The sequence below is a fragment of the Anopheles marshallii genome, chromosome 3, assembly GCF_943734725.1.
Source record: "Anopheles marshallii chromosome 3, idAnoMarsDA_429_01, whole genome shotgun sequence".
Taxonomy (NCBI): Eukaryota; Metazoa; Arthropoda; class Insecta; order Diptera; family Culicidae; genus Anopheles; species Anopheles marshallii.
The window spans coordinates 12,691,976-12,719,861 of record NC_071327.1 but is presented as its reverse complement, the minus strand read 5'-3'; the positions used below and the strand labels follow the sequence as shown (position 1 = coordinate 12,719,861).

Below are 27,886 nucleotides of genomic sequence, written 5' to 3'. Positions count from 1 at the left end.
AGCATATAATTCTTAAAGAGCACGGACAATTGATTGGAACATCAACTGGATGACGAATAATTTGCAGTGCATCTACGAAATTTTTCGTTTCGTTCGTAGGTCTTTATTTATAACAATTTCTACATTATTTGATAGTTTTTCATGTTTTCGCGACACTCGTCTGACATTTTGTGCTTTTTTTATTTTCGATTTTCCACCAAAACGGACTTAGAAGAATGTTTTGTTTTTTTTTTTCAATTTAAAGTGAGATTTTCTTGTCCATGTGCATGTCATGTTTTGTGCAGAACAAGAACGATGAGCTCTTACAACTTAGCATCGCTCAAAAAAGGCGTAGAGCACAAGCTTTATGATCGTAGATTACATTACTTGATTACATTCAATATTCCTGATTTGAACTTTTCTCTCCCTTTTCAACAAACTATACTATATGTTCAAAGCGAATTAACTGCATAGTTGGACCGTTTTTGTATTAGTGTGCGTGTTTCTTTTTTTTTTTTTCAAACATACTACGAATGGATCTTAGGTTAACATTTTGTTTGTCTGTGCAAGATTGAAAACCACGACTGTATGAACAATATTTCTTCTCGATATATACAATGTAACGCTGGTGAAATACACCGAAATATGCAAAGTTGCAACAGCAGTGCACAGAGAGAGAGAAAGATAAGTAGCAGAGCACAGTGCTATTGCTGAACGCATCATGCTAAGTAAAACGTATTTGGCAAAAAGTAATAATAACACAGTTTAATGCAGGAATGAAACAAACCAACCAAGAACAAGACACGGCACCGTTACGTGAGGGCAGGTGAGAGCTGCGGCGTGAGAACTCGCGTAACGGTGAGTGCGCGATGCTGGCAACGTGTAGCCAACTGGAGCAGCTGGAAGAGCTTATAAATAGATTAGTATAGGGGTATATAGGCGCTGGTAATAGCGATGTAATGTGTTTGTGGCTATCATAACCCGGGCCAGTTTATGTGAACGTCGAAAGGAAAAGAGACCGATGGAAATGGAACGGTGAAAAAGCACCGTTGTGGCTATGGAAGTTGACCGTCGATTTACATGGTGTGAGAATGTTAAGCTTTTGCCAAACCAAGCACAGGCAGATTAGGAGCGGCAAATAAGAAACACCTTCCATATAGCAAGGTATCAACACAGCCGTGGCACGGCAGCAAATTAGTAGAGTTATTTAATATAAGCATACGGAGTAATCCTCCATCAAAGCAGTGTAACTCTTCCGGTTCACTGGTAGAGCCGATAGGTAACGTTAGTATAAAGCTCTTCCGCGAGAACTCCAGCCATTGTGTGTCACGCGTGACAATCATGGGACTGTAGTCTCCCAGTTGGTGAAATTGCCCCTGTTTCCTGTTTGCGAACGATGCGCTCGGATTTTCCACACTCAACCCTGGAAGCACTGGTAAACTGAGCACAAAGGGGAAGGAAAATCTGTACCATACGTACCATCTTACATGCCTCGTCCGCAAGCAGTTGACAGTGACCAGGTACACTGAGAGGGATAGGGCGGTTCCCGGCGATATAACGACGGGGCGGGAAAATTTAACATAACGAAATGTCCGGCATTTGCTCACCGGCACATCCCACCATCGCATCATGCATTCCATCCGCATGCCCGTGGTGGGTGTGTGCAGGGTGAGTAAGAAGTGGTCTAGAGATTGCCGGAGTTTTAATGAAGGAAATATGTTTACCAGCTTTAGAACACCACCGACTTGTTGGGGTGTTTCATCCTTCTGAGCGTAGGCGTAGTGCATTCCCGGCCACCATCGACGGTCCTGTTGTCCGATGGTGGGACCGCACGTGAGAACTATTTCACTGACTGTACCAATTTTGTGATATTAGCAACCTAAGTTTTATCAGTTCGCCCTCGGCCAGCTTCTACTTTCTTTAACAGCTCCTTCGTTGATCTTTTTTTCTCTTTATTGTTCTGTTCCATTGCAAGTTGGAAGTTTTGGAAAGTTTGAACAGCAGCATTCAATTCTCGTACGCAAATGATTAATATTTCTCAATGATAAGTGAGGAAACATCTCTGGGACACAATGTTACCCCTGCACCGAAAACGCGCACGTCCACAAAGCAGCACACCGTGCACCGTGTGTTATTGTCCTATATCTTATCTATCTAATCACAAACAAAGATAGAGAAAAGATCAAAAATAACAAACGTCTTCGTGATCATCATTACAAGCTGAAGTACAAACTACACGAAATGTGATAAGTAGCTTTTAGACCACGGGGGGACATAAAATCAACCAGCCAGCGGACGTATGAACCGCGCACGGACGATAACACACATGGAGGTGTATGCAAAACGGGTGAAAAATAAAAACAGTGTTGCACGGTAGATATCTCGCGTCACTTTAACACAAGCGCATAATTTGATCTCGTTTAAGTGAAGTGTTTTATTCTAACCTACCATATACCATAGGCAAAGCACCACGGGGAAATTAGACGACGGAAGCACATATGCCTGTTGTGGAGCGTAGTTTAAACATTTACATTTTCCTGCATGTAAGGTGTGTAACGCACATATATATTGATCAAGAACAAGAGCTGAGCTCCCAATAAGTGACTCAATTGCGGAGCTGATGTATACATTAGTGCACCGTGAACTTTTACACTTCTCGCTTGTTATCGTTCGCGTCACATACATGCTGTGATAAGAACCATTATCAGTGTTGTTGCATCTCCAAGCTTGGGTTAATGTAATCCCGGAATGATAGGAATGGTGGTTGCTGGTTCGGTACAGGCGTAAAGTTAAATGTCAGTCTCAGGAGGTACATTTGTTTTAATCCTCATTAAAGGGAGCTGAAGAAATTTCTACCAAGAAGTAGTTAAATATTTTTGTCCTATTATCTTCAGGATCTATAGCACAAGCAAATCGCTATTTTTTTCTTGATATCTGGAGTGAATTGTGTATGAGATCGACTTGTGAAAGTAGATAAACTCTAATAATAAATGTTTAGCATTTCCCTTTTTTGAAATAGAAGAAGAGAGCTGTTACATTGGGCAGGATCCGAGATGGCGAATATTAAATTAAAACTAAATATATATATACACACACACGCAAACACGTAAAGATTCACTTAACATAATTTAAATCACGTTTGCGTAGAGAGCGGCGCGGGTGCATACCAGCAAATGTTGTTGCGCATAATCTACTTTTTGCCCTTGCAAACAATCTCCCCGTTTCAAGTTAAATATCTTTGTTAAGGGTAATTGCTAGTACTTGTGCACCGTTCAAGATGATGGTTGGATTCTAGAAAAGGCGGTGACAAGGCAAACGGATTCACAACACAACTGTGTGTGGAACTGCATCCTAAATAGATGCTAAATAGAGGCGAGGACCGTAATCTAAATAGAAGCGACGAAACTTTTGTCGCAAGCGTGCACTACTTTATCCATTATTTTAAATGTATTCTCTTTAGACAATGCAAGATTGAACCGTCATAACACCGTAATGGTTAAGAAAAATAAAATATGGAGAACAAAAAAAAGTTTAAAAATGTAAAGAAGAATAGTATTTGTTCGAGCATAGAACTGTTAGTAGGAGTATCGGAAAAAGCAAAAGCGAAAGTAGTAACGAAAGAAAACATTTACGTTTACTTTGGAGAATTTTGGGTATCGTTCTTATGGTCTAAACTCTCTTTTTAGCTACCAATCAGTGCTAGAGCCTTCTTGTCTCTTTACTAGAATGCACACTGAGGCATTTTGCAGTAGATCAAACAAGCATAAGGTTAAGCGATATACGAATTGATGATCAAAACTGAGCTAAGGCTACAGATATTCCGGTGAGTATGGCAGATCAACCAGACTATTTACTATTGTATATTTTTCAGTGGCGCGAGGAAAATGATCCAAAGAAATTTTGGATCCCCGTATGTGTGGAAGGACAATGGAGGAGGTGCTACAATGACGAGCTCTTTCAGCTGTTCGAGGAACTCACTATCGCACAGTGAATTAGACTCGTTAGGCTGCAGGATATGGCTGGGTTGGTCATGTGATTAGAACGACACCGGACGGCTCAATTCATAAAGACTTTTTAGGCCGTCCACATGGCAAGAGGAGGAGTGTTGGGTCCAAACTGTCTTCATCGTTGATACGTCCGCCAGAAACGACGGGATAATGGATTTTTCTGATGAGGGCGTTCGATCGTGAGCGGTTGAGAGGATTCCTGCAGCAACCCAAGACCGCGAAGACCTTGTCTCAAAATAATTCAGTTACTAAGGTATAAGGTTAGTTCTAGTTCGGTCGCTTGTTCAGGTAGAATCCTTCGCAGAATATGTACAGAGATCGTCGCAGTAAGAGTATTGGGAATGGATAGAGAGAGACGAGAGAATAATGAGCCCGCGGCAATACATTTTAAAGGAAATAGAATTTCGGCAAATCCCCGTACTATATCATCCTCTTTACCGTTTACAAATTAAAAGAACAGACCAATGTTACATGTCAGCGTTTATTGATTTTTTTCTGTGTTTTGGCCATTAGTTGTTTTCCGATCTCGATCGATTACTAACGTTGGTTTCACTACACACTCTTTTTCTTATTCTGCACTATGGAAAGCGGCTCTTCCATCTGCTGCTACTGTAGTAAGAGAACATCATAAATAGTTGTGTAGCTGCTTCTACGTTTATATCACCACCTGCTACAGGACACATACACACACACGCGCGCTAGCGTTGACGGGGTTGTCATCCTATTTACCAAGTTCCGTCGAGAACTGCCCGCGGTATGTGTTGCTTTTTAAGCGTTTTGGTGTGTGAGTGTCTTTTTTTCGACGAACTCCACTATTTTCGTTAGGACATTATGCCCCGACACAAAAAATCACTCCAACATCTTCCTGAACTTGGCCTTCCGGCACTCGCCGTGTGGTTTGATTTGTATTATTTCGGGCGCATTTGTTTTGTTCGTTTTGTTTTTTTTTCACAGTTTGTCAGGTATCCAAAGGGGGAGTAGCAATAAGAAAAATTGGATCTCGTAAGGGGTGAGTAGTGTGTAGCTATATAGCGTATATGTATAATTAGATGCTAGTATCGCCATCCGATAAAATGGGGAAGGAAGTAGTACTATGTATGTGGGTGTACCAACCAGCTATTGCATTGTTGTTGTACTTGTTTGTTCGTAGATATTATTTGTTTCGCACTTCTGCTTCATCAAACACGGTATCATAAGCGCATAAGAGTTGACCCTCCTTTCGATTGCCCCTGGTTTATCTTTGCTCAACAAACACTGCTCGTAACCGCACTCCACTACGCACAAACTGTATACAGACGTCTACTACACGTTTAGAAAGTAACCCCATCGCATCAAACTTCTTCTCCCCTAAACAAGACACTTTTCTTCACAACACCAGCTTCTCTGTTTCCGGTCGTAATCGGTTTTGAAAACCACGAGAAACCAAATCGTTGGCTATAAATTGTTGTTTCCGTTTTTAGGCTGTAGAGATATAAGATGCAGTGTAGAAGAAGGTAAGGAGAGTGTGAGTGTGTTTTTTTTCTAACATTATTAAGTAGCTGTTTCTTTTGTCTTTCCAATTTGCTACTTGTCAGGTATCGGAGGTGTTTTCATTACAACATGAAACACGAACATTGAACAAACAAACCCCTCTTTATGGCAATCACACCACTACGGTGCGATGCTTTTCCCACATGTGATATAATGTTTTCATTTTTAAAAAAATATTTTCACCCGCTAATATTCATTCTACGCTTGATTTAACTTCCACAAAGTGGCGAAACTTGTTTTGGTTCACATTTAACTGCTGCTACTGTGGGTGAAACTCGGTCCAAAAACATCCAAAGCTTCCTGCTGTTACCATTTTCTTCCAGTAAATCGAGTACATTTGCGTTCGTTGCAAGGATACTACTGTATTACCATCGTGCAACACGCCTACTTTAGTAACGCCACAAACACATTCCCACGTTAGTCAAGGTTTTAAGAAACAATTATGAAGCACCTCAAATAGCACGGCAAACTTTGCAACATTAACCTACTGCTTTGTTCTTCTATATTTGTTCGTTTGAGATAAATACACTACAAAAACACACAACCCATTCAAGGGTTTGAAGGGAAGCGAAAACTGGAGTGCTTACATGATGGTGGTTGCATAGAACTTAAATCCAGTAAGCAACGGGTGTTAGGCAAAACTAGTCAAATAGGGAAATTGTCGAGAAATTTGTTGGAAGAAAATTTCCTCCCTTCCATTTATATCAATAGTTCGATGTCTTCATAATTGTGCTTCTTCTAGGGGGTAGTAGAATGAGTGCCATAGAGAACAGACCCGCCTAGGTTTAATTCTTTATAGAACTGGTTCCGCGAGTAGTAACTATTCAGCTATGAATATTTCAAATCACAGATAGCCAACGCAGACCAAAACTATGAAATAAAGTCACATAAAAAAATTCCTTTAGATGTGCTGGAGAATTAGGCTTTTTAAAGACATTGCAATGGATCATCAACCAGCCATACGTCTCCATTGTATTAACGTTTGCGTATGGTTGTTTATCAAGCTCGACTAGCACACTGTAAGCAACACCACCATCACCTCCATCTCCATCCTTCTTATAGTTTGCTGCTCTGCTTCAAAAGCTTCCATCAGCTAAATCATGCTAAACTACCGCCGACACGGTTGTACTTAAGTATTTTAAGTGTTGCGACATGTTTAAGGCTCCTACAGCTCAAAGATGACTTTCGTCATTCAAAGTGGCAAATTCTAAGCCTCCTAAACAAATTCAGGTATATATTATAAGCTGCCAAACGAATAGTATGCCATATCTTTAGTGACAGAGAAATGTGTAACACCACTAATAAAATTTAAAGGCTTTTACCAAGCGTCCATTTCTTCTTACGATGCTCACGACCAAGAAGCAAATTCGATCGCTTACCCCCCGGATACACAATGTAAACCTCAAAGACAGGCCAGCTGTCATGCGCATAATCCTTACGCTTAGTTAGTGTTCAGCTTAACAAAATCTTAAAACCGCTACGTACCTACCACTACACAGTTGGTCATGCCTACTACTGCCAACTATCCTTAACTATCCCCGTTCCGCAATTGAATGCTTCTTGGGCCAACAGTAAATTGCATTTTCCGCGTGAACTCTTATTTAAATTCCATCATTTTTCTTTCGTTTTATTTTTTGCTGAAAATCCGTAACTCCACCTACGTCCAGTTAGCCACCCTTCAAACGCCATAGGAAAACAGATAACCACGGAACATAATGTGTTAGTTGCGCATACCTCTTGTTACTCTCCATATGCCCTATTAAATCGCTATTATTGCAAATATTTTCACAAACTTCTTTCCGATTTTGGATGCAGACGATTTTACATCTTTGTCCTAGGTAAGTGTGTGTGAATTTGGTTGTTCTCCGTCGCATTTACGTTCAGCTCTATTTGTCACTGTTTCTTTTATTCTTTAAATTAAATCGCGCAATCATATAACGCTCAACTATATCCCGGCCATTTTGCTTTTCTGCATAGTAAAGATAGGTTTGTCCCAGTTTGTCTAGTTCTTTTTCGATTATACTTCTAAAGTATAGAGTTTGCTCTGAAGCCGTTCATACCACCGTTCGATTGCCAATTCTTGTGTTGTTTTCCTACTTGTATAATGTATAAATATATATATAATATAGTATACATATATTATTTCTTTTCTTTCGTTTTTATATATGTATAGATGTATAAGTATATTCTCTTTAGATTCTTGCTTTGTTTTCATCTAATCGGGGTATTTTTGTTTTGCTGTTCCACTGCGTTTAGTTTTACGCACTTCGTTCAATTTTCTAAATATTAAAGAACTTTTAACCAGGCCTTTCTCACTAGCGTATATCGCCTTAACTCTAAAGCATAATCATCCTTTCTTCAACCGTTACTAGCAGAAAAAGTAGTACATTTTAGGTCAGTTGATGGAAATATGTAGCATGTGTGTGTATGTTTCCAGTTAGTTTGTTTTCAAAACAAAACAAAAGCCTCCAATAACAACGAATCCCGCTGCGGTGTTAACTCACTCCTTTTGCCTTTTTTCTTTTTTCCTTTCATCTCCATCCCATAGCGGGTTTGGTCCAAAATTCTGGCTCAACGATACTTGCGTTCGTGTTACCCTCAATGTTTGTTTAAAACGTTTTGCGAAATTCCAGCTGGACATTAAGTGAGCCATTCACACCGTTTTCAACATTGACTGTGTGTACCTATCAACACCACCGATTCAATCAGGAATTGCAACAACGTGTTTGGATTTTTGTTTTGTTATAAAATGTTTGACCATTGACACAGAAATGGACCCAAGTTGTTATTTATCGGTACATCATAACGTCGGTGCTTTGGTACATGCACATGTACGCATCGCACAGCAATCGCTTGGCATGTTCAGGTAACATTTTGTCGTTGACTGCCTCCTCGTTTAGCGCCCGCGAACCTTCCTCCGTCAGCCAACGGGGTAGATCCGGCACCGGAACCATTTTTGGAATATTGTAACCATTTTGCTCACCTGGGCGAGGGAAAGTAAACAAGGAGGATTCAATTAGGGGAAATTCAAACCACGATAAGGAACTTTCACATCCTTACCATTACGGTCAGCCATGGAATCAAAGAAACACCAGGGAGCATCCTGACCGGAGGCTGCCTTCACGAACGCTACGTAATGGGACGTTTCGATACATACAACCGCGAAGAGCTCCATGTACAGTCGAGGCACTTCGCAGTGTGGAGCCATCGGGATGAAATCTTGCGGCACCGACAATGGTACCGGTTTATGGTTCAACCGCTTGCTGTGGTGATGAACGCTATCGATGCAGCTCTTGCAAATTGCCGTACCCTCTAAACCTTCGCATTGCATTTTGCCGAAACACTCGCGACATTCGTATTCCGCTAGCTTTCCGCATACCCAGCACTGACGTGGAGCTGTAGAGCAGTTAAGAGGAACAAAAGAGTCACTTTTTGAGGTGTATATGTTGTCCGCAACAATTCCACTTACAATCCTCAATGATGTCCGTCACGTCGAGGACCTGGGAAGGAAGGATACGGGGATACATCTTGAAGTTTTTACCGAACCGGGGCATCTGGATGATCAAACAGGACGGTACTTCCTTCAGCTTTATGTTGGACGCCAAAAAACTCTGCTCGAACAGTTGCTGTACCGAGGGCAAGTTTAAACGTTCATCCTTCTCCACAAATAACTGATAGTAGAACGTGTCTAGACCGGAACTTAGCTAAAATAACGACATATTTAAAATTAATCAAAAGTTGTCTCATTTTCTTTCGAATAATGTGCTCCTTACTTTTAAAAACGGATCAGCACGAAGGATCTGCGCGAGCAAACTGTTAAGAAACTCTTCCGGATCTTTCTCTTCACTCATCAGCCCCGTAACGGAGCTTAGTCGATCGAGCAACTGGCGCAGCTTAAGCACTCGATCCGCCCGTACGAAGTGATTCTTTCGCAGTGGGTTTACGATCTCTTCCAGCAGTACTCTTTGCACCTCCTCGTATTGAGGATTGTCCTGGAATGGAAACAAAGGCCACAATTAGAACCAACGTTTTCTGTTTTTTTTAAATCAAGCCCCTAATGGACATACGCACCTCAGGCTCTTTAGGCCGAAATAGCAACGAATCGAATACACTAGTGAAGGTAAACATCGCAAAGAGGGTTGCATCTAGGTAGCAGGAATTATGGTGCCCCTGTATACCCTTGAACTTGCCACAAATTTCTTCCAGTTCCTCCAGTTTTAGAATTTCTGTAATAAACAAGTCGGACGTTAAGGGGACCCGCCGTTGCGAAGCTAAATCGATGTCAACACACTTACTCAATGGTGGCATCCTTCCTTTCACGACCGGACAATCGACTTTCCCAAACATGGTGGTGTCGGTTTTACTGCCCGCAGACGATACTTGAGTTGTTCGTGAGGTGCACGGTGACATAGGCGGTATGTCCTGGAACCGCCGGTCCCGGCTGCACTGACTCGTATGCACAAATATTGCACGATTGGCAGGACATTTGAATAACCTACGGGAAGAGACAGGTTAGAAATGTGTGCGTTACACCGCACGCAGCAAAAATGTATGACACTTTATGCGAGTTCGCCGATTTTACAAGTCGTTCCGCAATGCGGCGCACAATTTGCATCACAAATTACCTCACACCGTTGTGCGTTCCGTTGGTCGTTTCGAGCGTGGGATCGATTGGTTCATCCTCCAGCTCGACGCCGACCATCGCCTTACGATGGTTACTGCCACTGCCCGCTGTTGGCAGTGGTCCAATCCAGCGTATAACACCGTACAGCAGCGGATCTGTCGTTGCCGGCGTAGAACCGGGCGTTTCGAACGCGTCGAGCGTAACCTCCACCATCGAACCGACGCCAAGCGACGGATCGTTCGGAAGCTCCTGCAGCGGCGATACAGCCGGTGGTCCACCGTTGTCCGATTCTGGCGATATGGAACCGATGCGGGGGAGTAGACCGTTGGTCGTGATCGTTCCGTTATTATCGTTGCCATTCGATACTGCCGCCGTTCCGATACCGTTCGATGTGATGTAGCCTCCGGTTGTAGCACCGTCGTTTAGTTCTGTGTGAGAAAACACAACATCAGTAATGGTATGTAACACTTTGCAAAGCAGCGACCAAAGGGACAACACTATCAACCAGAATGGGTTAATACGTCCGGTAGTGATGATTATTTTTTGCGCGCTCATCGAAACGTTTGTAAATTTGATGTTTGATTTAGAACACTTAAAACAAAAATCACCAATTACGATTGCTATCGGTCAACGCATACTAGATTGATTAGTGACTGTTAGTGAAGTTCTACGTCAACAAACGTGTTAGTAAACGTCATTTCAGCAGTAAACTTGGAATTACAGTGGAGCGCCAATTTTCCGTGCTCATCGGGACTCGACGGTTCCCGGATAATCGGTTCATGGATAATAGGTACATTTATTTTTTCATGATAAAAAATAGTGTATAATGCATCATTGGTAGGCCACTTTGAATGTATTTTTGTGATGTGTTTTATTTTTCTGTCATCGCAAGCAAGCATGGAAAATCAGACACTCGACATTAAATGGCACCCGGCTAATCGGTGCTCCACTGCATTTCAAATTTAAACATTAGATCAGCATCAGCAAACTACTAAGAAGCTGAAGAAGGAAGGCTAACCGTTGATGGATTTTACAGGTCAGAATTACATGTCACCGTAGTACCGCTACATCCTCCATTTTTCCTGAAAGATTCCGGATGGCAGTCTGAAGATTACGGTAATTCTAAGACATAAAATAATAATAACTCGCGGATCTTGGTCTCGGTGCTTTTGTGTCCGGTTAATGCACAAAAGATTCAACAAAACTGGACTAATCTACCTAGACGCAATCGCATACAAGACGAATGCTTACTAAAAATGGATTGATTGACATTGAACATTCTGACTTGTAACCCCCGTACATAGCATTCCGCGAACACTCGCCGTAACACAACATATGTACACCACAAACCTTCCTCCGCGTCGCCTGCCACTCGTCGTTCCGTTTCCGGCTCATCTTCCCAATCGAAGTGTTCCAACACGGTCAGTGGAATGCCATCGAACGAATCCTTATCGTACGTGTCCGGTAACATATTTGTGACTGTGCTGCTACTGTACTCAAATTAGGAACGATTAACTACACAATTTTAACCTTCCCACTACGCGGAGGGCTTCCTTCAACCAGTACGGTTCGAAACCGGTGCCGTATGACACAACAAAGGCAGCGATCAAGTGATCGTTACAATGCGCATCGGATTACGCCGCTCAGCAGCATAGTTGCGGCGACCACAAGAACACTACACCGATCTGCTATGTGTGCCTTGACAGAGATGAGCGCCTTTGGTGGAGCTATTTTAGAGTGAAGAATCGCACGGGATGCATGATGTCGAACTGTACATGTACACGCCACGGACAATGGGTACCAATAATGTTTCGCCTCTTTGTCTACTGTTAAGGACTATATTAGACACTAGCTTATCACGCGACACTACGAATTCTTTCTATATGTCACACATTAAGAAACGTTTTGTTTTTTTGTTTTCGCCAGGTTTAGCCACATTCACAGTCATTAACCGTACAAAACATAACATGGAGAACGCATTAAACACAGTAAAGAACACGTGAACCTGCAGTCGGTTGCATGATTTAACGTCTGGGGACACCCGTGAGCGTTGAATCGAAAGAAGCTGACAACACCGAACGTGACGGTTTCGACGAGGAAATATTATATGCCTGCAGTCGATCGGAACGCGAACCGTTCGCACGCCACTCACGAGGATAATTCTGGTGGGTATCTAACGCGAATCTTTAACCGAACTGCGACAGACGGCGGCTGCTGTTGCGATTACCGAAATTATAAGTGGAGCAACGCAACGGATCGACAAGACAACCAAGCGAACGGCAGCAATAGCAGCAGCAGCAACAACAGGGACGGTGCGGCATGATGATGAGTTCTATTTTTAAGAAGACATCGTGCCGGCGATATTCTACCGTTGAAGCGCGTTCTGTTTACGGTTGGGAAAACGGATTGCCCTTCCTCCGGTTGTTTTCTACAGTGATTTGGGGGGGTGGGGGGAATTTTCGCCCAACATCGGTAAAGTATGTAAGTGCAGCCATGTTTGTGAGTAATTCGCTTTGACAGGGTGTAGATGAGAAATTCGAAGATCGACTGGGAAAGTGTTGTTTGACGGATTTGAAAATTCGAGTAGTTTGTATCGTTTTGTAGTTTACTGTCATGGGAGTTTTACCATTAAGAGATCAGAATGTTAATAGCCTCAATAACATTCCAAGAAGCCTAACACTACCGCAAATCACGATACTATCAAACTGAACCCAAGAAATGTGTACTAAACTGAACTGGAACGACTTTGGGCCGTTTACGAACATAGTAGAACGTCGATTATCCGGGCAACTGCTGACCGGCCGCATTCACGGATAACAAGCACTTAAGCTTAATACGTTCAACATTTACAAAAGGAGGTGACAGGTCTCTTCCTTCTTTTGAATTGTCCTACCTCATAGCCTTCTCGATAACATACGTGATATGTGTTGAGCGTACTCGAGTGTGTCATCAAAGATGACGCGCAAGTACTTTGAAGATCGCCTTGAGTGTATGACAAGAGGTCAACCCTAAAAACATTCATATGTTTTTAATATCAACAGCTGTTGTGGTCATCTCGAGTCCTCCTACTATGAGGACCATAGTACGGAATGGAATATTTGCCGTATATTTGTAATTTTTTAGCTCACAGATAACCCGCCCCCCGGTTAATCAGGCCCCAGATAATCGACATTGTAGGAAAACTATTAAATTACCAAGCCTGTCTAATATTCAATTCCCACACGTATTTACATTGTACTGGAATAATGAACTAGTTTTAATGAGCAATAGTAATACTTACTCGTCATTGTAGCTACATCCACCGTGGCGGGTTTAGTATCGCCCGTCCGCACCTTTCGTAAGCCAGACGCAAGTGTTTCAACAGGCTTCGGACTCCCGATGTGCGCAAGAGGATTAAGCGATTTATTCCGTTCATAACGGACGGCTGCCGTTGACCCATTGTGGCTATGATAGCTGTGATTGCTGTTGGCCGTACTATTGCTACTGGTACTGCCGCTGGTGTTGTATCCAGTCCCCGTTGCCAAACCATTTCCGTACGACAAGGCAGTCGTCGTTGGAGTTTGCGTTTTCTTATCGCTGCTGTTCCCTGACAGTATGGCGGCCACTTCGCCAGCTTCCGCCGGCCAGCTACCACTGCCCAACAGATCCATCAGCTCCACCTCCCGGTTATCGGTTGGGCTGAGTACTGGCGGTGGATCGACCACGATCACATCACTTGCGCTCTTGATCGCTTCATCGATCTCGTTCGAATCGATCACAACCACATCCCGATCGGGTAAGCTCAGTATGGTGCTCTGTTTGCTAACAGAAGGAAATCCACCCCCGCCCGCACTGTTTACGGACGAGTTGGATCCGGACGAACGGGCCACCTTTCCCGATCGTGCCTTGGAATGTTTCAGCGTGCTACTGTTCGAGCTATTCTGCGAGCTACGCCCCGAGCTACGGTACGCTTCGTCCGCGAGGTGGTGATGGTGGTGATGCTGATGCTGCTGACTATGCTCGACAAATCGGTGATACTCATCCCCGTAGCTATCCATTGGATGGCTGTTTACGTACCGACCAGAGCTTCCCGTACTGCTGCTGCTATCTTGCTTCGACAGATTCGGGCTCGATATGGATGCAGCAATTTTCTTATGGTGCATTGCCTTCGTACCGGCCGGGTCCATCTGCAGACAGCTGAAACTATCGTACAGCGTACCGATGTCGGTAGACTTTCGGTTCGATCCGCCCGCACCGCTGCTCGTCAGATCCGGCGTATAAGATCGTGCGTACGGTGGGTATTCGCTGTTGATGACCTTCCCACTACGGACTGCTCCACTTTTGCTCGACGCGTCGTCCGTCGAATGTTTGCTGCTGCTGCTGCCTGTCTTTCGCGACAAGCGATTGTTAAGATCTCTTGCACCGCACACTAAACTGTCCAACAGGTTGCGCTTATGATGATGCTGCTTGCCGGCAGCTTCGTGTTCGGGAAATTTGATCCAATTCGCTGCTACAATTAATGCTAACCGCGGCTCGCAGTTCATGTAATCGGACACAAAATCGATGTCATCTTTTTGAGGCGATTCACCATTTTCTAAATTCTGTGCACATCCGGAAATGGCCAGCCAAAAGAAACAATAGACAAAGAACAGTTAAAATCGTATTATGAAGATAATTTTGATTGAATTTAATGTTCAACGATGAATTAAATACACACAAGTGTAAATTTTAGGTTCAATCTTCCATATTCACACACTTTAGCAAATACAACTGGTCCAACGTCAAATTCAAGCCAATTCCATGCCAATTCAAGCCAATCAATGTTGCTAAAGTAGTATTAAAAGAATATTAACGAAGTAACACTACAGTGCTAATGCTATTTACCAGAAAACAAACGATATTTAGTAATAAACGCTATATTACAGGGTTTCACAGGTCAATCACGGAATCAATTGTTCATGTGACAACTTACAATTTTGCAATACTTTGTGCATTAATTAGTACTAGCTTATAAGTTCGCCTAAATATCACTTCAACCTTAAACGAAATCAATATTGTAATAGAGAGTAAGTTCGGGAGCATGAGCAATTGATTTTTATAAGCATGTAGGAATAATATATTGTTTCGCCATCAGTGTGGCCAGTGCGTCACTTATGAAACCCCATAATAGAGAAAAAAAGCATAATAGGATAAAAGCGTTCAAATGATTAATCTACCAAAAAGGGATAGCTAATTCCACGCTGTAATCTCGGATGTCTGTGTTACCTGTTATGCCGATGATAAGTAGTTGGGATGTGGATTGGTTTATAAGGGGTGATACGGTTTTGTACTAAATTTTTACAATTTCCTTTCCCTTGCACTTGCTGCCGTAGCGCTTTCTAACACAATTTTGCCATACAGTATTTTTGGAGTTTATTTGCAACGGGAGTACATCCTTCAAATTTTGCGGTGCAATATAGAAACATGGTAGTGTGCGTCTGTGTGGCTGTATGTGTGTATGTATGTATGCGATGTGTGTAAGTGGGGAAAAAATGCGAGCGTTACGATTTGGTGTGGGGTGGGTTAGGTAAATTGGTGGAGTGTTTATAAATCGTGTATCATTAAACAATAAACGTAAACATGAATGAAAGGAGAAACGCTTTACCAGTAGCTCGAGTCCAAAGTAATAACCGGGTCCGATTTTCGGCACCGGTCCCACGTAACGTATAATGCAATCGTAAGTTACGTGCCGATTTTTGGCCAGCCACGAAACCATCACTATGTCGCCGGTGCGGAGCTGTTTTACCGAACCGAACAGTTTCGGCCGTTTCGCGAACTCGCACCGTTCTTGTGGATCCAGTATTGCTATGATGTACGGCCATATGTCGGAGGGGATCCGCTGCAGGTTTGCCGCCTGGCATTGAAATATTCGATTCTCGTATGGGTTTGTCTGTACATTGTTCACTGCGCCCGGTGTTCCGGCGCCACGGCTGTTCGCTGTTGCCGTCGTGCCGTAAAAATCTTTGATCTTGATCAACGCAATCTTACTCGACGGTTGTTCGACGATCTGCAGTGTCATACCGGGCTCGATGTCGATCCTATCATCGATCGCCAGCGAATCGGCTGGTGCTGCGGCAATTGGCGAACCGGTTGCGGCCGCATCACTGCCCGACATAAGGCTGCTACTGCTACTTCCGCTTCCACCGCCTCCCGCATTAATACCACCCAACGAAAGCGGAACATTTACCACCTTCGCACGGAACCGTTCCGTGCTGATGGCATATATGTTTCCACCTGATGACATTTCGCTTCGCTACCTTCTCACACGCGCAAACAATCCGTACCGTTGTATCACAGATGATTAGTAGCGATCGATAAGATCTTTCGCTTTTTGGCAGGGGAAATTCGCGCGTAACGGTGTATATATTTACTAGGAATGTTAGATTTCACATGCGCGCATTTACACCCGTTTCCGATGCCTTTCGATATTGCAAATACTGACGGTAGTGCCTCATCGCTACAATTGAGAATAAATTATATCTGGCCGTGTTCCATCGCCAATCCACACTATTGTTGACCACAGTAACGACATTCAGCATACACCAAATTAAATACCTTTGCGAAGAAAAACACAGGCATATGCAGCAGATTGGGTGAGGTGTGTAAAACAACCTAAAAATAATAATAAACATAAATTAAGCAAAACGTGATAAATGTGTCAACGAAAGGTTAACCAAAGGCAGAACGTTTAGGATAGGAAATATAAATCATTAAGCACCCTAGATCGTAATCAGACAGCCTTATCCTTCAGTTCTAGCGGGAAACGATGCCCACACACACACCAGACGATAACGATTCCATGACTAACTTTTCGCGGCCAACCGAATCCCACTTGGATGGATTCCAGGAGGATTAATTTGTCTTCGCCTACCGAACATAATCTTTTTTTTTACTGTAAAATTTGTTATATGCTATGGCGCAAGGTTTACAGATTGGTCGTAAATGTTAACATGAAATTTACATACAATTTCAAATAGCAATTAAAAAATCTTTCCAACACGGCCTGTTAAAATAGAAATTTAAACGAAAAATATCTCAGAGATAATCTTTCCTGCATCCTTGCTAATAGGTGTAGAATTTCGAAATAGCGTTCCTAAATCTGGCCTGCCAACCCTGCAATCGGTCACGTTGTAGCTGCAATGTGTTTAGGGCATTACCAAAGGAACAGCTGGGACAGCTTAGACTACTCATGTTACCTCTCCTTTTACCACCATTTCAATCTGTTGTAAACAGCATTAGACCAATTAATTAGATCATGACTTAACTTCTGCGTTACGTTTCACTGTGTCTGACAGTTAATTAATAGTTAATTTTTAAACAAAACCCTATGAAACTATATTACTTCAATGTCCACATTTCAAACCGGCTAGATAACTAAAACCAACTGAGCTGCACAAATTTTAACCCAGGCGCTGCCCTTTTTTTCGCTCGCGCAGTACTTTGCTCGCTATGGATAAGATTACCATCACGCTTTGTTTGGTAAGTTCTCGTCACTCGTTTGCGAGATTTTACACGCGAGCCGTTTACATTATCGTGTACTCGCATCCAGCGCACACTGTCAAAGCACGTTTGGAGGATTTTTTTCTCGCCTCCGTACACTAGATGACTCACGCAAAACAAGACGACTCAACCGGACCGTCCCAAAGAAGGGTGTGGAAAACCGTAGATAACGGGGGAAGGGCCAGAGAACTTGACACAGATGTGTGACAATGCGCGTGTATTGCGACATCGACGGATTGAATAAACGCGCCGCGGTCATGAAGGTCATTTGGGCCTTGTTGAGGAGAATTGTTTTCCGCATCGATGAATGGGAAAAATATCGAAAATTGTTCTGGGAAAATTAACCGCCAGCTTTAGTGGGAGACGTGCACAATTAGAAATAAATTATTACATTAGCACCCCGTTATGCACGCCAAACAAAGAACCTTGCACCGCGAATATAGAAAAATAAAAGAAATTAGGAATGACTGAACAATAAAAAAAAGATCAAAGTAATGAGATCAACACACAATTCTAGCACGTGCAATCAAAACACGACACACACACACTGCTTCTCATTCCCCGGCAGCTGAGATTTTGGAAATGGAGTTGAAAGTGTGACCACTAAAAACAAACTAACTTCGATACTTAGCATGCAACAAAGCAACACAATTAGCCGGAGTTTTACTGCCGACTTTCAGCAGCTTGCGATGTATATCGAAAATCCAATCTTAGTCACTTTCTGAAATCTTTTCACTTTGCGGATGAGACACTCTATAATGCTTTATATGAGCTATAAATAAGGAATCGATACGTTTTGTCCTCTCCCATTATTTTGGCACCTTTCCCTTATTGTGTTGCCTGCAGTACGACAATTATCGAGCAGACTACCTCGTACGCTATTGCAGGTCCATTTCTTCTACTGATTGAACTTCTCCAGCTTAAACAAAAACAAAACAAACATAGCTAACTAGTATCGATCGTCATCGAGGGTAAATGTGGCATGCAATAAAGAGAGAATCAAGTTGAACAAAAATACATCACCAAACAATACTACAATTTTAGGACATTTCTAATTCGTGGTGGAAAACATTTGGCGTGCGCGCGTTTGGAGAGTATTACGGTAGCCTCCGGAACTCGCGGTTCACGGGGCTACTACTGCTGTATGACCTATGATGATTGTAAAAACAACAACACAGGAACAGGAAAGGGCCAGTGCAAGGACTGGCGGACTTTCGCTCAGGAATGCTTTCCATTCCTTCGGTAGTCTGTGTTTGCTGGGATTTGCACCTGTAACTAATCGATGCACACCTTCTCTTCCACCGTGTTGTGTTACACTGTTTATCCGTACATTTCGTTCGTTTCACTGCTAAATTCACGGTTGAAGGTTGCACGTAACTTCGTTTAAGGTGTGCAGAGGCTGTCTGCTTAATTGATTTTGCTATTCGCGTAGCCCCACACACAGTGCTCCACGCGAAGGTGGATTGGTCTGTACTGCAGGATTTTAACCTCAAACCACTAGGTGTAGCACAGCCCGAACGTACCGATGTTACTTTCGTTTTCTGCAAAACATGCCCGTCTGGCACAACCACTGACTCTGCGTTGCACTATTTTCCCCGCTGGTTGTTCTGGTTTTGTGGCAAAGAAAACATCATCACAACTTTTCCTCCCTCTCGATGCGCTGTGTCGTTGCTGGTGCACGTAATGACAACCGAATGACATTTACCGTTTCGCTGCGCTCTGGCTGAGGTTGTTTTTCACTTGCCCGTACGCTTACTCTGTCACACGCGCACCGTGAAGGTGCTGATGCTTGCCTGCTCACGCAGTGGTGTATTTCGTGTCAGCTTCATTGTTCATTACACGTGAGGAAAATAGAGGTAGACTTAATAATGAAAAGTTATCACTATTTTTAGGTTAAACACTTCACAACTGCAAAAATCACAATTTTTTGCGCTACGCGTTGATCCCGTTTGCAAGCAAAACTGTTTGTTATTCTTCGAACTGTCAAAGTGGTTTCATAGTGTGTGTTTATGTTTAAAACACTAAACATACCGCTGTGGAACAGATGTCTCTTTTTGTGCGGTTTGAAATATTTCAACATTCTGATCCCGAAAACGTCAAAAATGTATCGAAAAATGTAAATCCGTTAATTGGGCATGCCAGCTTACTGCGCAACTGTTATGCTAAATACACATTCATTAATCGATCGTTGCCGAGACATCCGTTCTTGCATTCTTCCGTTCTTCCGTTCGGTGCAACCAATGACATTATTAATACGCAAAAGTACTAAAAACCTCCGAATATTACAATTCAGATTGATATTATGTTTTTCAAACAAAACGACTCGGTAGGACATACTGCATTTAAGGAATATTGTTGCGTTCTTTTATGTAATTGTAACACTTAGAGACCCTTTTGTCAATGTTGCCCTTCGTTGTGTATTTATGGAGGACGGGTGACGATTTGAACCACCCTGTTTTGCGTGATGGTTTTTGATCCCTGATTGGAGAGACAGTTGAGAGGACGATTTCACTCAAAAGTTTCATGATGGGTTCATGTTTCATTTTATTTCAGTTCCATGAAACATGCACTATTTCAGTATCCGTATACTATATTAGTATCTACATACTATTTTAGTATCTGTATACTATTTTAGTATCCCCCATATGCTTGATATGTACTATTTTAGTAGCCATATACTATTTTAGTTTACGTATACTATTTTAGTAATCCACCGTATACCATGTTTGCACTGTTTTAGTAAACGGTTACTAAAATAGTATACTTATACAAAAAGAGTACATGGTTACTAAAGTAGTACAATCATTGCGGCCCAATAACGGTATTATTGGGACTGTTATCAGGCAGCCCGATAAGGCTGTTATTGGGACTGTTAATGGGCAGCCCAATAGGGCTGTTATTGGCCAGCCCAATAAGGCTGGTATCGGGCAGCCCGATGTTCTATATATGTACATATAAAATTTATACTCAACTACAGTGAAGGTAAAGAACCTGCAATGATTCCAATGGTGGACTTTTTGTTCTCAATACTTTCACCCAAAAACGCACGATCATGCTGAAAAAATGTACCAAAAATTTTCTTTTTATTTCGCACTCCACTGCACGCCGTATAATTTCTTAACGATGAAGAAAAAAGGCTACCCACAAATATTGATCTATAATGCATACATGATGCACGCACTACATACTTACATTGCTTATCACCTCCCTTACTAGCTAAGACATAGCTCGGATTCTATTACATTACCTAATGCATCGTATATTACAAACCCGCTCTGGCTTATTCTCGCTGCATTGCTAGCTGTATTACAATTTCTTCAATTTCAGCTGAACAATGGGGGGCGTATATCCGGGGCTGCAAATGACCTACCGAACGTTACGGGTATGAGCATGACTACACACAACATGTAAAACGATCGATGCTGATTTTACTAACTTATGGAAGATTTTAACAAGCGTATTCCGCAATAATCAAACGTGTGTTGCAGCTAACTGTGAACGAAACGCTTACCAACTAACTAACTATTTCCTACCAGAGTAAAGAGTAGTACAGCTGGCTACATCTATCATGAAAAGTACAATGGTCCTGATTAAATAACCGTGTATGTCCTTCGCCTCTAGAGAGGTCCAAGGGTGCTGTCCGGTGAGAATAATAATAACTCTGAATCATAAGGCCACACACACGCTAGTTTCATATATCCTAAGTGCGTCCCCAGTACCGCACAACATTACTCATGCTAATCGCCCAGGCAGATTCTTGCTTAAGCTTTGTGCCGCCATGGGCATTTACTTATCAAATATCAAACTCTTGCTATTCTCTTTGTCAAATGCTGCAAGTCTTTTGTTGAATTGCATTACTTTTTATGGTTGTATCATTTAGGCCGGCTGACTGAAGAAAAAAAATACATTCGAAATGCGGTAATAAGTCTTGTATGTAGGAAACGGAAGGCGTAAGCTTCGCCGCAATGAGAGGAAGTTCTGTTGTTCCTTCGATTTCAGTCTTTAGCGGAAATATTGGTTAAATATATCTTGAAGGCAGAACACACATATCGTCCAGATAAGTGTACGCCGCGTTTTGCCTTTTGGTATTATGCAGCAATAGGTTGCCTCTGCTCGCCTGTACTAAGTAAACAATCTCTAGTTTCACTTATCGGTTCTCTAGCGTCGATGATTAGCAATCAATCAACCTAAACTAGTCCTTCGTTTGCAAAACAACAACGGTAAACAAGAATGCTTGCGTATCGAACGCCACATTGTGGCCATTAAAAGCACATTCCACTGATTCCCACTTCAAACCGTTTCGTCTCAGCTAGTTCCCTCTGTTCAGATACCGCCCGGAGTATCATAACTTCTTAATAACTAATAAGATCAATCAATATTATAGTACTGCATAATGTTTAAAGTGGCCAATGTTTGCATAGTTGGAAATTTACTTAAAATAAACATTGTTTTAGAAGGCGTTTTAAGATAGGGTAGGTGTTTATGGATGTAGAACCTTAATCTAACCAAATACAACGATTTATCAGATCGTTTTCAACGAACTGTTAATTTATCATTCTTATTCATCGTCCTAAACAGTCTTGTACAGCGTACAAGAAATGAGGAGAAGAATTGCACCCATTTTCCGCACTTGCACAATGTACAACAAACACCCAAAACACAGGAAATAAACAAAAGGGAGAAAAAGACCCGTACCAATTTGTGTCTGATACAGAAGTCAGTTCAGCACCCTATCGGCCAGGAAAGGGGGGAGAGAAAACCGTTGTTATCGGCAAAAAAAGACGCTGCGATAACGGCACAGAATGAATGTGTAGTACAAAACGGCAAACATAAAAATCCAACCGCATACATTGGGTTGGGCCACAATCTGCAAACAAATCATGGACAAGCCATGTTTACAATCCCGTCTTTACTGCCTATCGCGTCCAAAGACACACAAAACCGTCTAGTGAATACGCACGCAACAGGTACAAATAGTCTTAGTTACATTCTTGCCAGCACCCTACAGTTACTGATTTTGGGACGAAACGCCCTATTAAACGCTTATCGTATTAAATATGTTTTCAGGGTTAACATTGAAATCTTTACAATTGCCGCACTGTGCATGCCTCTCTGTTTTCGTTGTTTTTTTCCCGTCCAGGGGTTCAGTTGTAGTGGTTCACGAGCGGTTGACAGATCGACCGATTAGGTGGCTGGTAGATGCCTTTATGAATGCCGTCACCACCACCTGCCGGATCACCATCGTTCCCTACCGGGCTACCCACCTCCGATGGGGACAACTGTTGCAGCTGGTTCTGCTGCTGTTGCTGCTGCTTTTGCCGGTATTTGGTGGAATATTTGTAGAAATCGGACATCTCAAACGGTTTCGTCACCTCCTTGTAGGGCATAATCTTGCCTTGTTGGACAACGGTCATGTTTTTGGGTGATTCCATCTGTATGTCGGATGGTGGCGCGGCTGCTGTTCCCTGTACCTTACCGGCGGAAGGTGTTGGCGAGGATGGACCAGAAAGTCCGTTTTCTTCTAAACCTCCAATGACCGGTAACGCCTGCACAACGGAGGTAAGCGTGTGGGAGGATGCTTGCGATAGCGTGGGTGAAATGACCAGATCCGGATGCCGGGAGGAGAGCGTGTTGGAGAGATGTCCTGCAAGCGGATAATAGCCGGAATCGGCCTGATGCTGAGCACTCGTTGCACGATGATGACCGAGGGAGGGCGAATGATGGGCGGAAATAGATGGCAAGAGGTCCAGATGTTGTGGTTGGGCAGGCGTTGAAGGTGGATGCTGCAACCGATTCTGCAGCTGCTGCGAATGGTGATAATGGTGTTGGTTCGGTGGTGGCAATGGAGGAGGTGGCGGATGCTGATGTCGCGACTGGTAGGGTGGCATAATTGGAGGGTCTGGTTGCGATTGATATGAATTACGTATTCCACCACCTATCGAACCCATCGGTGACCGGGGCGACACGGATTCCTGTTGCTTTGAGACGGTGTGAAATTGTTGTTGCTGTTGCACCTGTTGCAGCTTTATCCTTTGCCGTTGTTGTTCCAGCAGCTGTTGCTGTCGTTGCTGATAGTAACGCATCTGTTGTGGCGAAAGTAGCAAAGGCGAGCATGGTCCACCGTACCCAGAAACGTTCGTGTTAATGTGTAGTGGAGCCGTGGAAGGATTGCTACTCATCGGTGGAATATATGGCGGGGACTGTGGTACCACGCCACCATGCGGTGAACCCATCAATTGTCCGCTACCGATTGACGATGGTGACATCTGACCTTGCCCGGACAATGAAGGTGGAACCGGTGGCAGTGCTTTATGTTTCACCACCGGACTGTCAAGTGACGTTTCGCGCCATACCTTCTCGCGCTTTTTATGCTCGCTGGAACCGGACGTGACAGAGATGGCATCCGGCTGCACAGACATCATGTCATTGTCATCCAGCGACGACGATTTCCCGATATACTCCTGGAAGTTACCCAGGGAGGAAGATTTCACAGCCGGTGTTACTGCACCGAACTGGCCCGATGATTTGGGGCCACCTCCGCTCAGCTTGGTGCTCGTACGCGATAGCTTCATACTCCCACCAACACCGGTACTTTGTTGCTTACGGTCAAGACTCGAAAACTGACGACTATCGACGGAGCACCATACTTTTTCACCGTTCTCTAGCGTCATCCAATATCCTCCAAGACCGGCTGGGACAGATGACGCTGCTGGATCGTGCGTCGTGTAGTCATACCCAGGAGCTCCACCTGCAGTAGTTACGCTTTGTCCCGCAGCAGTCATCGTATTGGGGCAATAGTTCTGATCATTTACAATGTGACCGTAAGACGCTATCACTGCTTGCGGTGAGCGAGCATTGTTGTTAACACCTGCGCCACCACCTTGCAGCCTTGAGATCACTTTCGCATCGTAAACGAACGCCTGGCCGGTTCCGTTTCCGCCCGGCGAAACTCCAACTGACGTAGGGGAGAGCACATATCCAGGAGTGGTGGTGGTGCTGGCGCCACTCGGAGCCGGCGGACTATAATTCATCCCCATTTGTTGCTGTATCAGTCTGTTCATTCTACCCGGTCCCGGACCGATCTGATGATGGTGATGGTGATGCGGATGTAGATGATGATGGCCGTGGGTGGACGACGCTGCTTGCTGCATGTTGCTGCCTCCACTGGCAATACTTCCACTTCCGCTGAGCGGCGACATTTTAAGGCTTTGCTCCGTTGTGCCGGAACCAGCCGAGGCGGAATCGTAATTTGTCGCTATACCCGGGAAGCTATCCGTTCGGGCACGGTGCCGTAGCATGCTGAGCTGGGATATCATGGCAGCCGAGGCGGCCGATGTCATGCTCTGCGAACCGGACGGTATAATACCGCTGTGAATTGAGTAAGGCGATATCTGTTGACTCTGGTGCTGTTGCTGATGCTGCGGTTGTTGCGAAAGATGATAATGACCACCGGGTATTTGTACCTGTAGCATCTGTTGATGATGCTGATGTTGCTGCATCATATGATGCCCCGTAATGCTACCGGACGCATTGGAGGAGGTATTGGATTTGACAGAATTGCGCCGTTCGGAAAGGTGCATCAGCATGCTGCTGCTGTTGCTGTTCGATCGGAACCGATTCACCTGGGCCGTTTTATGCAGATCGATATCATCCCGTGAGGTGGGCCGATGATCATTGGCTTGCTGTGCCTGCTGGTCCTTTAGCTGTTGCTGCTGCTGCTGTTGCTCTTTCTGCTGTTGGCGTTTCTTCAGTACGCTTAAGTTCTGATTGATCGCTAACAGCTTCTGCTGGGCCATTTCGTAATTTTGTTTATGCGTTCGGCGTACGGATTTGGGTTGGCCGGTATCGTTCGCCAACCGCAGCGATGCTTCTGATATTTGCTGCTGTATTTGTTTCTCCAGCAGCAGTTTGTTAATGTCGTCCTCTTTGTTGTTGAGCAGATTTTCCGGCAGCTTAAAGCTGGTACCGATTTTGCGTCGTAACGTTGGCGCAGCTCCGTTGCCCGTTCCAGCACCGCCACTACCCGTTCCGGACGTTCCATTCACCCCATCGGACGAACTGGATGGGCCGATGCCGCAGCTGAAATCGCTCGGATACATCCCAATCAGTTGCGCTTCTTCGCGCTTTATTTGCTGCAGTTGGCTATATTTTTCATTGAGGCGCTTTTCTAGCTCTTGCTTGCGAAGTTTCAGCTGCTCGTACTTAAGACTAGCAGGACTCTTGTCTTTTCCCGCAACAGGTGTACCGTTGTTACCGCTCATTGTATCCTTGCCTGGTTGTTGTTGGGGGCTTACCGGTAACAGCCCACCTGTGGCATGCTTTGGATCCATAACTACCGTTTCCATGGTAACGGTACCGTTTGCTTTCGATGTTGTACCGGAGGGCGATTCGTGAGTCTGATGATGATGATGGTGATGGTGAATTTGATTCCCGAAAAAGGGCTGCTGCTTTACCTTCGCATCACCCATCGTTTTTAATAACACACTCACGAGCGCGATTACAGGCTTTATCACCGATTAGTCCCCTCGGACGTATTTCGATGATAACCGCTGCAAACCGTACCAATAAAATGTCTACGGTCGTGTTTTTTTGCCCCTTCTATACAATACTTCAATGAAGAGGCCTTTCTGAAAAACGCTCGTTGCTTTTGCAATCTCCACTATCAGGCAAGCTGCTTCTATTCGTTCGTTCGTTGCTTCGAAGTCGATCGTGAATCATTCATTTGCACATTCAATCCATCATCCAACGCGAGCGACCGTCATCAAACCGAGCGCATCGGTCGCGTGAAGGAAGCTTGCGGCAACTGCATTCGTACACTCATCGTCGTTGTTGAATCATACATGTTTCATACGAACATTCCCACCACTTCGGGGCGAGTCGGCGGTGCCAACAGTCGATAAGGCACGGATTCCGCCACCATGCACGGAACGGTTCATTTTTCACAACAAGAGCTTCACACGTTCGGTGCCCTAAAATTCAAAATTTGAAACACATTATATATTATGCTAGCGTGCAGAAAAACGATCTTTTGTTGGTTTCAAGTGTTATACCTTAATATCGCGATCTTCCGTAGGCTGTTGTGCTGCGAACCGTTGCATTTCGTTATTGTTCTCTATTCTTGTGTGTGACTCTGGCTCTTATGCTGCTGTCACTTTTGTGGCGGGTTTTAGGGGGATCGAAAATTTCTCCCCATTTGGTATGGATCAAAAAGGGGCGCGATTTCTTCTTTTGCTGCGAATCCTTGAAGTTGGTGCGGCTTTGCTATGCACAAAAAAGGGAGAGTGGGCCGTATGTTCCCGTTGCACTGTGGCGCCTTGAGAGACCCGCCCGAAATGAAAACGCGAACTAAGAAAAACGCCCTGCTGGCGATGCACACCCGTTCGTTGGCTATTATGTACGGAAATTTATTTGCATTCGCAAGTTTCCCGTTCCGCTTCGCTTTCTTCTCCACGTTATTACAACGTTTATGATCCGTCTCACTCGCGCTACACCGATCGACACCCTGCCCCGTGGGTCCTGCCAGTCCCACAAGCGAGGTCAGCACTTTAACTGCTCTGCTTTGACGTGCTGTGATGATGGGCCAGCGAAGAAGAAGCCACTTTGTTAAAAGCGCACGAACAAAACCAAAACTCACGGCAACGTAAAAAGACACCACAACGAAACGCACTTCACTTTCTGCGAGCCACTGCACAGCACTTAAAATGGGTCCAAACAAATTAAACTAAAACGCAACGCAACTAAAGTAAATAATAATAAAATGAAAATTAGGACGACGGAACAAATCTGCTCCGAAACACAATCAACGCGCTGTGGAATTTTTGTACATAGTTGAGTCAGTGTGTGTGAATGCGTGTGCGTATTATGCTTCACGCACACTATGATTATTGCACAGTGGAGAGTCGCGTCGGACAACCGACCCCGACATTCAAAAGACATTTCGAGCATACAGTACCGCAAAGCTAAAGCTGTACAATTTTAAATTCCACAGTTTCGGTATATTGAAACTTGCATTATTTTAGGTTGTTTTTACTATTCATTTGTATATTATTATCGAATCTAATATCCTTTGTTATTATTGATAAGTATTCCTTTTCAACCTTATCTATGAATATGTTGTACTTTTTCGATTCGTTCGTACAAAGTGAATACTGAAAAGTCGTACAAAGTTTATGCCAAAATAAATACAATAAATTCAATTATTACAATAGTCAACATTATTTTATCGCCC

At 43.7% G+C, this 27,886-nt stretch overlaps 2 protein-coding genes across 2 annotated transcripts; both read right to left on the bottom strand.

Annotated features, from left to right (window-relative positions):
- Positions 1-8,305: 8,305 nt before the first annotated feature.
- On the bottom strand, positions 8,306-16,402 carry LOC128711909 (ubiquitin carboxyl-terminal hydrolase CYLD). The gene is made up of 9 exons (XM_053806800.1): positions 15,764-16,402; positions 13,421-14,720; positions 10,142-10,568; positions 9,812-10,011; positions 9,588-9,742; positions 9,290-9,508; positions 8,986-9,220; positions 8,577-8,912; positions 8,306-8,499 (listed from the first exon to the last, which is right to left on the bottom strand). Exons 1-9 carry the CDS (start codon positions 16,400-16,402, stop codon positions 8,306-8,308), a joined length of 3,705 nt encoding a protein of 1,234 aa, XP_053662775.1.
- A 6,400-nt stretch (positions 16,403-22,802) lies between these two features.
- On the bottom strand, positions 22,803-26,126 carry LOC128714639 (AT-rich interactive domain-containing protein 1B). The gene has a single exon (XM_053809515.1). The coding sequence runs from the start codon at positions 26,124-26,126 to the stop codon at positions 22,803-22,805; it is 3,324 nt and encodes a 1,107-aa protein (XP_053665490.1).
- Positions 26,127-27,886: the final 1,760 nt, after the last annotated feature.

Coding starts and splice junctions, on each gene's coding strand:
- LOC128714639 (XM_053809515.1), bottom strand. CDS start 26,126: ATGGGTGATGCGAAGGTAAAGCAGCAGCCCTTTTTCGGGAATCAAATT.
- LOC128711909 (XM_053806800.1), bottom strand. CDS start 16,402: ATGTCATCAGGTGGAAACATATATGCCATCAGCACGGAACGGTTCCGT. Junction 10,569..13,420: donor GGATGTAGCTACAATGACGA/GTAAGTATTACT, acceptor TTTCTCACACAG/AACTAAACGACGGTGCTACA. Junction 9,509..9,587: donor TTCGGCCTAAAGAGCCTGAG/GTGCGTATGTCC, acceptor TTTCCATTCCAG/GACAATCCTCAATACGAGGA.